Source organism: Clavelina lepadiformis, chromosome 4 (assembly GCF_947623445.1).
Source record: "Clavelina lepadiformis chromosome 4, kaClaLepa1.1, whole genome shotgun sequence".
Classification (NCBI taxonomy): Eukaryota; Metazoa; Chordata; class Ascidiacea; order Aplousobranchia; family Clavelinidae; genus Clavelina; species Clavelina lepadiformis.
Genome location: NC_135243.1, coordinates 20,266,181 through 20,279,229, shown reverse-complemented (window position 1 = coordinate 20,279,229; position 13,049 = coordinate 20,266,181). Strand labels below are relative to the sequence as shown.

The 13,049-nt window shown below is 34.9% G+C and overlaps 2 protein-coding genes across 4 annotated transcripts; both read right to left on the bottom strand.

Annotated features, from left to right (window-relative positions):
* Nucleotides 1-3,345: 3,345 nt before the first annotated feature.
* Nucleotides 3,346-6,465, bottom strand: LOC143451966 (microfibril-associated glycoprotein 4-like). Its single transcript, XM_076952757.1, has 9 exons — nt 6,336-6,465; nt 5,785-5,838; nt 5,553-5,606; nt 5,355-5,396; nt 5,086-5,237; nt 4,903-4,999; nt 4,671-4,767; nt 4,518-4,585; nt 3,346-4,438 (listed from the first exon to the last, which is right to left on the bottom strand). Exons 1-9 carry the CDS (start codon nt 6,400-6,402, stop codon nt 4,191-4,193), a joined length of 879 nt encoding a protein of 292 aa, XP_076808872.1. The 5' UTR covers nt 6,403-6,465; the 3' UTR covers nt 3,346-4,190.
* Nucleotides 6,466-6,720: 255 nt separating this feature from the next.
* On the bottom strand, nt 6,721-9,742 carry LOC143451965 (uncharacterized). Of its 3 annotated transcripts, none has more exons than XM_076952755.1 (4): nt 9,388-9,742; nt 7,418-7,504; nt 7,172-7,275; nt 6,721-7,060 (listed from the first exon to the last, which is right to left on the bottom strand). In XM_076952755.1, exons 1-4 carry the CDS (start codon nt 9,395-9,397, stop codon nt 6,956-6,958), a joined length of 306 nt encoding a protein of 101 aa, XP_076808870.1. In that variant the 5' UTR covers nt 9,398-9,742; the 3' UTR covers nt 6,721-6,955. The 3 variants fall into 3 exon arrangements, with proteins under 3 accessions (XP_076808870.1, XP_076808871.1, XP_076808869.1); XM_076952756.1 differs by lacking the exon at nt 9,388-9,742 and adding an exon at nt 8,314-8,634 and having other exon boundaries at nt 6,723-7,060; XM_076952754.1 differs by lacking the exon at nt 9,388-9,742 and adding an exon at nt 8,319-8,627 and having other exon boundaries at nt 6,734-7,060.
* Between the last annotated feature and the right edge of the window lie 3,307 nt (nt 9,743-13,049).

Genomic DNA, 13,049 nt, shown 5'->3' with positions numbered 1-13,049 from the left:
CGACGGTTATGCAGATCTCGCGCTAACATATTCATACCTGTAAAAGGTATTTAAACGCTTGGCTAGTTGATGTACACTGTACAGCCTAGAAAGCCACTTGATAGTCACTTACTGTTTTGGCGTGTGAACGCATTGTTTCCGTCGATGCATTTACCAACCACGTCAATTCATTCAAAACTGTATATTCCCGGATACGGCTCTATTCAGGTACTCATTCAATTGGCAAATGCAAGCGACAATTGCTACTCTGTGCTTCGAGTTGTTTGGATTGATACAGTTGACTTCGGCCTAACACGGAAAGCGCGGTATGCTGAACACAATAGCCTAAAGTTGATTTTATAGATAGACACTTGACGAATTCGCACGAAGTCAGATGATATTTAATTAAAGCAAGAACTATAACAAACGTTAGCAGAGTATTTGTTGTTGTTGGTTAACACAGTATCGTGTAAGTTCTTCTCACGCTATGATGTCACGATTGCTTGATAGCTTCGACTGCCTCAATAGCTATTTCTATACATACTCGACGCCTTCTGGTGTGCCCGGATGTTACTGTCACCACAAAAGTACACAGTATATTACAGCACAAGTGCAACGTAGCACATTGTCACGTGAGACATTGTGCAACATGAAAAAAGAATAAATTTCAATGAATTTTAAAAACGAACGAACACGACAGTCCAAACACTGGGAGAATCTTCTAGGCGTAAAATGCAACAGTCGTTGCCGCTTCAACTTGAAAAAGTTATCAAGATTATGACTACTAGTATATTAAGATGGAAGTACAGCAACTTAGTTCATAGGCTTATTAAAGCAAACATTTATTTCTACGAACTAGTACGGTACTACTCAATAACACGCACGCACGCACGCTAACACGCAAACAAAAAAAGTAAACACCTCTCCATGTACTTTTGACAACCTAACGCAACGGAGAATTTTATATAATTGACAGCTAGAGCAGATAATAAATTAATCGCTTTAAGAAAACAAAGGGCGGTTTCACGTTATAGTCTCGATAACCACAGAATGCCCAATCTAAACTCAACTGGTTCAGCAGACAAATGTACACGACTGAGGCGATGTAGGCTTGGAACGTTAATTAATTAATCATTAATCCACTAGAAGAAAGGAAGTCATCTAAAACGATCGTGCCTTACTTAAAAATGACCAAGCTAATTATAGACGGCTAGATGCCTACTTACTGACTATTATATGCCTTTGTTGAGTGATATCAAGCGATTTGCGAGGAACAACATATTTCAAACAGCATTGAACTGTTAACTTGTAATGCGGTATCTTATTAAGCAGTGATACTTCACTTGGTCTGAACAATTACCACATTTCACACAAAGTCTTACCTACAGTATATGCTGGCACTATAGCGTAAGATAGACATTACAGCCTAGATATTATTGTCAAGCATTTCCTAGTCTACAACTCAGGCTAACTTGAATCTGTTTTAGGATAAAGTACGTTTACAGAAGCATAGGCATAATTAGTTGCAGAGAGGCGTCGCCCAACAACGTCAGGGTACCCCATATCTAAACAAAGACCGTTGCCATAAAGCATATTATCAGAAACGAAACGCGCAAAAAAACAAGGTACCTTCTTTCTGAAACATGGACTGATGCCTTGTTGCTATCTAGCGGTCAACAGGATTGTTGCTATCTATCACGAAATAGTAGTGAGGAGCATATAAAATGCATAAATAATGATAAGTGTTACATAAAACGCAGATATTTAGGTCAGGAACTACAGCTTCGCCAATGGCAAACCGTCATACCAACGTCACTCATAGTTTTGGTTGAAACATATATTTAAAAACTGTACACATAAAAGCATGCATTGACTTCTTATCAAAACTCACAATATAATGTATGATCCAAACAACTTCACGACTATCTGAAGAACCTGGCCATCCAACCAAATGGATTGCTGTCGCACACGTTAGGTTAAGGGAACGTGCGTAACAAAATTAAAGACGTAAGCAAAACGGTGCGGAATTTCTGTTGTAATTACCGAGCACACGATGCGGTCAAAGACAGAAAAACCGGTCGTAGTAAATGATGTGCTACAAGGAGTGCTAAGGTCTTGCAACGCAAAACAATGCACAAACATAAAAACAAAATAAACAAAACATAAAATCAAAAGCACGTGACGACAGAAAGACCACAAACAACAAACGTATTTACATATTTGTTAAAATAGAAACTCATAAGATAATTGAAATCGACGAGCAGAACGAGTAACAAAAACACGTGTTTGAAACATAAGCAAGATGAGCCATCCAGAAAATCTAATAAGTTACATAATGTAGATGAACAACAACAGAAATGTAACCGTAGGTGGCTGTTTAGCTGACTCCACCAGGTAAGGTTGCGTATTTTTCTCTGTCAGCACAGAAACCAAACATAGCCCAAAGTAAATTCCAAGTTGTATTACCAGCAATCCTGGAAGAAAACTGCCGAACATAAATCAAATAATTGCAGATTTCGAAGCGCCCTGACGGGCATATTTAAATAGCAAAAAACAGACAAATACTCAATAAAAGAATGCGACATGAATGAGGTGATTAATGAAAATACGTGCGGTAGTCTCGGCAAAAATGCGTGCGTAACTAAAGTAAGATGTCAAAAACGGTGCCAAATTCCTACTGTAATTAATGATTATACTGTACGGCCAAAAACAAAACAGGTGAACTTATCAAAGCATGTGCTACAGGGTGTGCTGAGTTTGTGCAACACAAAACAATACATGAAGATAGATAAAAATCTTAAGCACGTGAATACAGAAAAAACGTTAAACAATAAACATATATACATATGCAACATAAAAACGATAAGATAATTGAAATCAACGAGCCTAACAAGTAACAAAATTTCGTGTTTGTTGCATAAGCAAGATGAGCCGTACAGGATTTAAACAGAAGGTTGTTGAACATAAAACGGACGCAAAAGAAGATAAAGGAAAAGAAATTGGTGACGAGGGACTTGGATATACGGCAACTTAGATATGTAAGCATAGGCCTATAGCACGCAACACATGTCTAGAACATGACCTGCTACCCAGTATTGCTGGAGAAAGTAGAACAAAAGAGGAAAAAAACGAAATACATAAGTTACATCAAACAAATTACTAGATACATTTTCCGTAAGCCTATACTGCCTATACCAGTCAATTTGTAATCAACTACAAACTAAAGCTAACTTGTTTATGTGACTATATTGCCAGCGAGATTATTGAAGCGGTGTGTTACGTTAGTGAATAACACCTAGAATTGATTTTTTACCTAAAAACCTTATTTCGACGACAGGTACCACTTCTCGTGAAGGACAAGGTATATCGATGGATATGCCGTTTTAATCTTTAATTTAGCAAATAAGCAAAAACAAAATGTTTCAAACACACAAAAAGCGGTTAAGATTAAACAATAACATAGTCACTATTCTGTACAAAAGCTATTTGCAATAATAAGAAGACTTATGTAAACTTGACAAAGGATTCAAGGCTTTTAACAAGCTGTTGTATATACAGTGTTGTGTTGTTATAAATCAGGAATTGTTGTTATAAGGTTCAAGTCTTATCAAATTAACTAAACGCAATAAAGTAACATTGGGCATTAGGTCAAATATATAATCATCACATGCAAGGATATGTTGAGTTGTTTTTAAAAAGTGATAATGCCATGTAAGTTTAAAACATGTAAAAAAAAATGTTTAATTTAATTCCAAATTCATTTTTAAAGCCGTCTGCGAAGTTACCAACTTCAAGGTTCAATTATTGCTTAGCAATAACATTTTGAAAAAACTTTACATGTCTTTTGATGCGAGTATGACCTAAAATGACTTGGCAGACTCTTGATTTGGTAGAGTCAGATAGATAGCTGGCTTAAAGTCAAAGAAAAAGAAAACTGATATTTTGCGACGGACACCGGAACACTGTTATAGTCCTTTGACTCATTTACATATACAAACTTTGAAGTATATCAGAAAAACAAGGTCATAGCTAAAATTAACTCCAGATTAGCACGAGTCACGAGCCCACGTGTGACATTATTTTCTAACACATCAACAGAATATTGACTTAGCAATTCAAAGCCAAAGAAAGTTACGATAAAAGCTGGCAGCAAAGTAAAATGTGTTTTTAAAGCGTTCGAAAAAGGTCTTTTTCCAAAACAATGAACCAATTTAAAGTGGCCTGATCTTCATATTTGTTTCTTTCATTGATTCCCAGTCATTTTTCCAATGATACCAAAACACTCCTTTTATGTTTGAATTTCCAGATGTGAAATAATTTCCATTTAAGTTGCTATTATGGCATTCATTATACCACCAGGCACCGTGACCAAGTTCGGCACAATTTAAGCCACTAGAAGAATCATGATCTTGATCATAGGTGCTGAATTGTTGGCCGTTGTGCACCTTCATTGAGTCGCCTGTAAAATATTAATGGTAGGCTATTACAAAAATGACGATTAAAATTACAAAAATAATCTGCAAAATTTCGTATCAAACCTGCACTTCCAGAATATCCCCCAATAGTTAATTGGTAGCTAGATGATTTTGGGCCAACAGAAAATGTTCTGTAAATTTAAAAAATAAGAGACATCTTGCGACGAAAGACACGTCAATGGTATTTATTATAAAATGATCTGATATAGTTTTTACCTGTATTCGGCGTAAGCTTGATTATGTTCAACATCTTCCAAGTCCACGCGCAGTTTGTAGTCTGCACTGGTTGTGAGTTGATGGAGTAACTCCAAACCTTGATGAAACCGCTTACTGGATATTAGAACTTACCGTCATTCAATGAAATAAAAAATAAGGTTCTGGCGCAATCTTTTTCAAAGAAAAATATTTTTATTCTCATTTGTAGAACATTTGTAAAATTCGTACATACCAAGCCAAAACTCTCCGTTTACATTTCCAAATCCCTGCTGGTAAAAATCCCAATCTCGAAAGAAATCCATACTTCCGTCAAAACGTCTTTGAAAAACCTTATCGACAATACAGTATAGGATTGTATGAATGAACAGAACATAAATCTTCCTTGTGAAAACAATCTTTTAAGCGTATTACTCACAATCCATCCACCACCGTCTGTCTCCATGTCACAAAAAACTTTTGTGACTTTACCACCGACATTTATTGTGTAAATTCCGCTTGCAGTATTTCCGTCTTCCAGAATAGCTTTGCAGTTGGGTCTATGAAAGGTCTTTAACGTTGCGAGTTTTCCTAAAAGTAGGCCAATAATCTTCTTTTTTTGACAAAAGTGTGTTGCACTGTATAACTGCACGCTACAACAATAACTCAAAATCGCACTTATATACATAATTTGAGTATATTTACTACCTGTATTATCTTCTACAGCTTCTCTCAATTCGTCCAATTTATCTATAATGCACAACGAGGGAGGCAAGATTCAAAGAAAGTCATATATAGGTTTATAAGTTAATAGACTTTCAATAATGTGGTTGTATGAAAGAAACGATTTACAGTATAGTAAAAACATTTACATTTGTACATTATATTTATTTGAAGTTGCACAACCTGAATAGCTTCGTACAGCTTGGTTCAAGTTTTCGTATACTGCAGTCAAATTTTCTAAATAAAAACGATTTAGTTTCGTTAAGCTTTCACTTAAACGCATTTTAGATAACCAGCCTATTTGCATCACATAATAGCATTAATATCAAACTTTATTAAAAGAAGGATTCTAAGTTTGTCCGCCACTGTAATACATTTTACACGCCATGTACTAATTAATTTCATGATGTATTACCTGAAATATTTTGAACAGGTTCACTCTGTTGTTGTTCCAAGTTGGACAGTCTCACTGTAAAATTGGTTTGAAAATACTTTTTAAAATTTTGTATTTGCCATAAATTTTTTAAAAGAATAAAAAGGTGACGAGTTGTAAAATGTGGCGTTATCTAAAACGTTTTCGAAACATCTTCAGGCATATTAACCTTACATTTACACATACCTATCGCCTGAATTATTGTTACCAGCTTGGTTTAAATCAGAGATTGTTTTACAAACATTTTTTACAAAAATTGCTTCACAGTTAAAAAAAATCTTTTTTGAATTAACCAAGAAATCGGTATTTGAAATAATAATAAAAAATAATATAATAAATAATAAATATAATACAATAATATAATAATAAACAATTTTTTGAAATAATTAATAAAATCGTATTGGTTATGGGTACACGTGAACATATCAAAAGACCCAACCGGTACCGTTAAACAAAATGTTTAGGTACCGCTAGTGGACGACTTACTTACAACGTTGATGCTATGATCTCTTACGTGCACTATATATAGTTACCTGTAATGTTGCGCAAAGCTTCTTCCAGTCGTTTTTCCAAACGATCTATAACAACAAAGGTAAACATTTCTCGTGACGGATGTTGTCAATTATAAAAATATTAGATGCTTTTGATTTCCGCATCATGTATGTTTCAGAGGTTTTGTTAAAACGGGGGTAACCACCTTAAACGGTAAAACGGGTAAAACGCTGTCTATTTTGTCTTCATATTTATCACTATTTTGAAAATATTCAGTTATATTTTGCAAAAAGAAGTCATTGGGTATCAGTATGCGTTTAATGGAAGTTGTACGTTGTATTATATTGCACTAGTAAACTAGTTTACTATATAGCGGTTGCTGAGGCTATACCAGAAATATTGCTTTCACGAAGACTTAGGTCCAAATTATCTATTAATACAAAACAACAGTTTTGTTATATCTCTGCGTAAATCGTGAATACAAAGAAATAGTTCAAAAACTTATAAAAGCAATATTAATGGATTTAGAATCGTAAAAAAATAGAAAAACTACTTAAATCAATAATAGCAACAAGTAGGTCTATAGAATAAAGATCAGTATATACTTCATATGTAATTACTAAGCCATTAATGACTATCTTTTCTTCATCATCTATAATAATTAAATGTATAGGCCTAATAGTAATTGGGTCATAATACCTTTTTCTTCGTTTGTTAAGTCACTTCCTGTCGGTGAGGCTTTCTCAAATGCTATATCAAGACTTTCCTTTACGAGTTACAAAAAAGGTGTAACAAGTCTCATGACTTTGAACATCTTATATACGCGATCATAACAAATCATGGCAAAAACTAATTGTTAATTTTCTTAACTTATTACCTTGTTTTGACCCAAAGTAGTAATCCGTAAACTAACAATAGCAACACCCAATGCAACAGAAGACCAAACGGCAATAAATAGCAATATCCAATCGTAGAATCTACCTATAAGAAATGGAAAAATCATAGTCGTTGTAAAAATGTCAACGTTTCCAACAGCGAGCCTAAAAAGTCTAACCCAACATCTTATCTACTGTACATAGACATCATAAGTATAAAATAGTTTGAAATATCCTTATATTCGTACTTTTGCTTTTTCTTGAATTAGCACTCTTCTTAATTTGTTCCACAGGCATACTTTCGTAGATGTTTTCTTTTACTCCCATGCTTTGCGCTAAAAGAAATTATAGACAAATATAAATCAGGTTATTTCAGTTCACTATATTGTAATATATGATATACGTTATGTTTTGATACTTTATATCAACTCCGTAGTTCTATTGCTGGTTTTTCATTTGTGCTAGTTTTCATTTTTTAAACTTTTGCTACCATCACTCACCAATTGCTACAAAATTCATTGCAACTTTTTTTAATTTTAATCCTACATTGATCGTGTTTTGTAAAAGATGTCTAAGAGGTTTTGGATGAAAGTAAGAAAAAGACGTTTCGCAAAAGAGTTTTAAGAATTTTGCAACAGCTTGAATTTTTCGCTTAATTTGTTGCAACATTAACTCTGTTTTTACCAAAATGCATTACAAGCAGGGTTCTTAACCAGGGGGCACGCCTCCCCAGAGGTACGTACGTAAATTTTCAAGGGGGCACGAGCCCTAATGTGCCTTGCAATATATTTATTCTTCATTAAGACCAAGTACAGAAACAAGCTGGAAGTTGAAGGAGACTTGCGGTGCGCGCTGCTTGGGATTAAACCACGTATTAAAGAGCTAGTTGCTAAGAAACAGTGTCAAGTGTCTCACCGATTCGTGATCAATACATAAAATGTAATTGCAACATCGCTGTTTGCATTTATCTATAAGTGTAGGGGGGCTTGAACGGGAGAACCATCGCTCAAGGGAGACGCAGTTCTAAAACGGTTAAGAACCGCTGGAGTAAAGGTTTTTGTGAGTGGATGCGAACGAACAAGAACTAAGACAAAATATAATTCCATAATACTGCAAAATTCTATTTCTTTCAACAAGAATTTACCTTACCGGTATCATTAGATATCTGCGCCATTTGTCCAAGTTCAACCATTATTGTTTGATAAGAAACAAATTTTATTAGAAGCTCTTTATTTACTTTTAGTCTGCAAAATATATACATGCAAGCGTAATGGCAATGGAAACAATTGATTGTAGGGTTACGTTTTGCTGTCGCTTACTTCAAGCCAAGGCTAAGTATATTTCAAAAACGTCACAAAGTCATAAAACTGTTTTTGGACGTGATTTTAATTACTCATACTTAAGCTTGTTAAAATGTCCTTCATACATTAAATAAGCATTTTACTTTGTCCAAACCACAATCATCGAAAATAAGCATGATTTTTTATTATAATAGATACCTTGTCTGCTTATTTGGTACAATAACCACCGCCTATACATGCAACGTTTGACTGTCAGCAATATCGTCAGAGCTGTTGCCAACCAGGTTGTTCGAAGTTGTAATGGGAACTTAAGACAACACTTTAACAAACGAGAGTAGCCTATATAGTTACCCGTTTTTTCGTATTTCACCTTATTTTGTTAAAACGTAGAACTTTTCGAAGATGACTTTACTAAAGCACCTGATAAGATGCAAAACATCTAAAAATTATCTCATTAGCAATCGGAATTACTAAACTTCTGTGTCTACTTGACGGCATTTTGTAGTAATTTTACACATAAAAAATTGCTTGGACTGATTTCTTTTACGTTATCTATTTACACTGCCCTGCCGCTAAAGTTGCAAAGTATCTTAATTGAACAATACAGAAATACTGCAGTTTTAACAATGTCGTACTTCCTTGTTTGGTAGGAAGTAGGCGAATTTAGTCTTACCACGCAAACTATATATATTAGCTTGTTTCATTCTTTTGTGCTGATGTATTTAATTGGCTATAAAAATATTGATATTTGTTAGAGATATATTTCGTCATTACTCCGCCACAACAAGCCAAATTGATCGATCTTGACGTCATGTTATATTAAGATTGTTCAGTTTACGGTCCAGTCCAGTTTACCTGTGCTCTAATGCTAGGGTTGAGTTTCTTCAAACTTTATAATAGGAAATCAAACAACTTACCTGAAGTCATTGTAAAACATTGTAAAGTCCAGGCTGAAGAGCGAAGCCAAAACTGGCCAATAACTATTTCCTTTGTGTGATGAGCTCACAACCTGGACTCATTTTGAATTATTTCAGAACTAGGCCTACTATAGTACTAATTAATATTCAAAATACCAAAAATACGTAACCGATACTAACATACTATGCTGTCGGATTAACATAATGGCAGATGTGGCAGTTTCCACAGGATCTGCGCTTTGAAAAGCCCGCGCAAGTGAATACCAGCTGAAAAAAGTTTCACTTGATGTTGCAAATTTCTTTATGCAAGCTTTTATAAATTTTGGGCACTACTTTGAAACAATTTTGAAAATACTCATTTACAAGAAGACAATGACCACAGAAATGGGATTCCGGTCCCTAGAATGGAGTTTCTTTTGTGCGGTTTTCTTTAAACATCCATTTGTTGTGCACTTAAGATATTCATTGTCATTTTAATCTAATCAGGTCACTTTATATATTTATTTCGGTTATTAATATATGTGTTTTTAAAGCAAGGGAACATGTCTTCTACATCTTCCAACAGTGTAGTTGTTCCGTTGTTTGTGTTATTTTGGCCTTAAATTAGTTAAACTTGGGAATTATTTTGTAGGCTTGGTGGCCATGCGAACCTACCATCTCATAGCAAAATTGTATGATTGCTATCTTGCATGTTTTAAGCCCTTGGGCTTTGCCACTTTTTCCTGTTCGTTAACTGTTCGTGAGCATGTGTTTTACTGTGCTCTAACTACAACGGTTATCATCGTAACTTTTGCTTCGCACAGTTAATGGCGAAAAATAAACATTACATTACAATTACAATATAATAGTGAAATTAGTGCTTTCAAATTTTTTTAAAACAGTGTAAATTACGAATTAAAAATAAACTATTTCGAGAGGCGCGATTTATTAATCTGGCCTCTGCTTCTAAGTATGACATTTTCAAGCTGCAGTAAACTTTGTCACACATTACAACAAACATCAAATGTTCGAAGCTCTTCTCTTTCAATATAACCTTCGTACCTTCATTACTGCAATTGAAATTTCAGCATAAACTTTGTTTATCTTACATTTAAAACTTCATTTCTTATAGGAATATTTGCGCTTTTTATTCTAGTATTGTTTTGCTTTGACTAGTTTCGGTGCGTATTCGTTATAAATTCAAAAAGTTGAAAATGTTCTAACGTTATGGTTCTAATAAACTAACATTACACCGCATAAGGTTTACGTTAGCCAATGGTCCAATTGGGTTGTAAAAGCTTGCTAAAGAGCTCTTGTTTTTTTTATCTTATTGTTTCCCTTTTGTACTAATGATTGCAAAGTACAGTCGAATCCGCTTAATTCGGACACTTTGGTTCCGCTCACTTCTGGCCGAATTAAGCGGAGAAACGGCTTTGTCCGAATTAAGCAGAAAATCAATTGTTCGTTTCATGGTCATGCGTAAAGGCAAAAAATGCATTTAAAATACTGTACTGTTGCGTAATAAATGAATTGCAGCTGCGCTATACTGCAGTAACTGGCACTGATCGCATAAAACGTCTTCGTTTACTTTAGTGAGCAATTTCACTTTTTGTGCTAAACTTTTCTGTACAATTTTGTCCTACAAGATGGACGCAATTGTACCGAAGTAAAAGCGACTATGAAGCTGGCACGGCCTTATATGAGTTCATTCTCGATTGTTACTGCATGAATCGTCATTGTTTCACCATAATCACTCATAATGCAATTGAATCTTGTCTTAAAACGAACGAAGTATTGTTTATTGTATCATAACCTAACGATGGAATTGCGAACCTGTGTCCGAATTAAGCGGAGAATTGTCCGAATTAACAGGAGTTTTTTACGTTCAATTTTTACTTTTGTTCCGTTCCCGAGCATTTTGGCCGAATAAAGCGGTTGTCCGGGTTATCCGGTGTCCGAATTAAGCGGATTCGACTGTATATGAAAAAGACGTATATGCGTAAACACAGCCATCATATCATACACAGCCAATAAGTTGTCACAAAGGTGACATCTTTTCTAATAGGGTGGTAAAACGTCATTGAGGGCATTATGTTAAACCCACACAATTTTGCAGCATGACGTAAATATATTTTAAGACCCTTTTGCTGGTCACAAACACCCACTAAACCAAACTCGTTGTCAGTTCTAATTACGTGTTATGTCGCCAAGCCATGTTTAATTGCGTGTATACAGGAAGTTTAAAACCGGAAGTCACCAAGCAGAAACATTATTGTAAAATCAAAAGTTGAGAAATTTAAAAGATTAACTTTGTAATCTGCCAGGAGAAAGAATTTAGTTTCTTATTTCTAACCTAATCCTTGCTACTTTGTTTAATCTATATAGCTGCTATGAAAAAGACACAAAGGTCTGCGGCAGTTTTCATATTTGTTAGTTGTGACACATCAATGTTTGACTCAGAAACCAGAAACAGCTCAAAAAAAGCATTAACCGTTGGGTCATTCCATGTCAAATCACCCAAAAAAAAGTGAAATCTTAACCCCTACCTCTTCGATTTTGCTTAAATTTGGTATGTAGGGAGGTCTTAGCATAATTAGCACAAATCTAAAATATTAGCTCAATCGGACCAGTGGTTTTAGAGATATAGGCCTTCGAATTTTCGAATTTTTGCAAAAACGGACGCGGTCGCCAAATTTTAGGCCCTGATATTTTGGTAACCGGTGGACCAATTTTGATGAAACTGGTGTCATTGGAAAGGTAATTTCACAAGGAATCCAAATCTGTCATTCTTTTCTTGATAGGAGCAAGTTAAATGTGTGTGACCTTTTGACCTATTGTTTGACCTTGAATTTGACCTTGTGGATCACGTGACCTTGAAATTAAATTAAGTGCAAATTATACCCAAGATGTTACCTACAACATATAAAAAATCCAGAGATGTAATATTTTTGGTTTATTAATAAAATACACTTTAGTGGGCATGCCTGACCATAAAATGACCATTTTGAACCTTCTAATGCATAATATACACAACATGTTTACACTTTAACAGTACAGGAGATATGTGAGAGTTTATCCAGACCTTAACAGCTTGCGAGCGGAGTGGATCACTAGCAATCCATTCGTTTAGCAGACTAGTTAGTCTAAAAGAAGCCAGCTTTGTTTGTGAGGTTGCTGTTGCTGAAAAAATGTTGCGATCCAACGAATAAACATCCGGGGAAATCTAGGACTAAATCATTACGTGTCGTTAGTTTGGATATGTTTGAGAAACTAAGTGATCCTCCATGTGTTGTAGTACCTGGTGTTAAAGTGTGTTTAGAGTGTTTAATGATTCTTCAAAGGAAAAAGGTTCAATCAAAACAAGATGAAACCGAAGAAACGCGTGCAATGCACATGGATGTCGACAATAGTTCACCTGAAAATGTGAATAGCTCGTTTGTCAATCTCAATACAACATTAGTTGATCTTGATGAAACCCCAATTAAAACCGCTCACATGCCAACCTCCACTAAAATAACTAAAGGTAAACAAAAACTTGCATCAGCAACCCGGACATTGAAGAGGAAGCTAGAACTTTCGTACGAAGTTCCGTTATACAGTTCAGATTCTGATGATGAAAAATGCGCAAAGGATTACCAACGTTACCAAAGCAAAATGACACAGTTAAAAGAAAAGTTTGTACA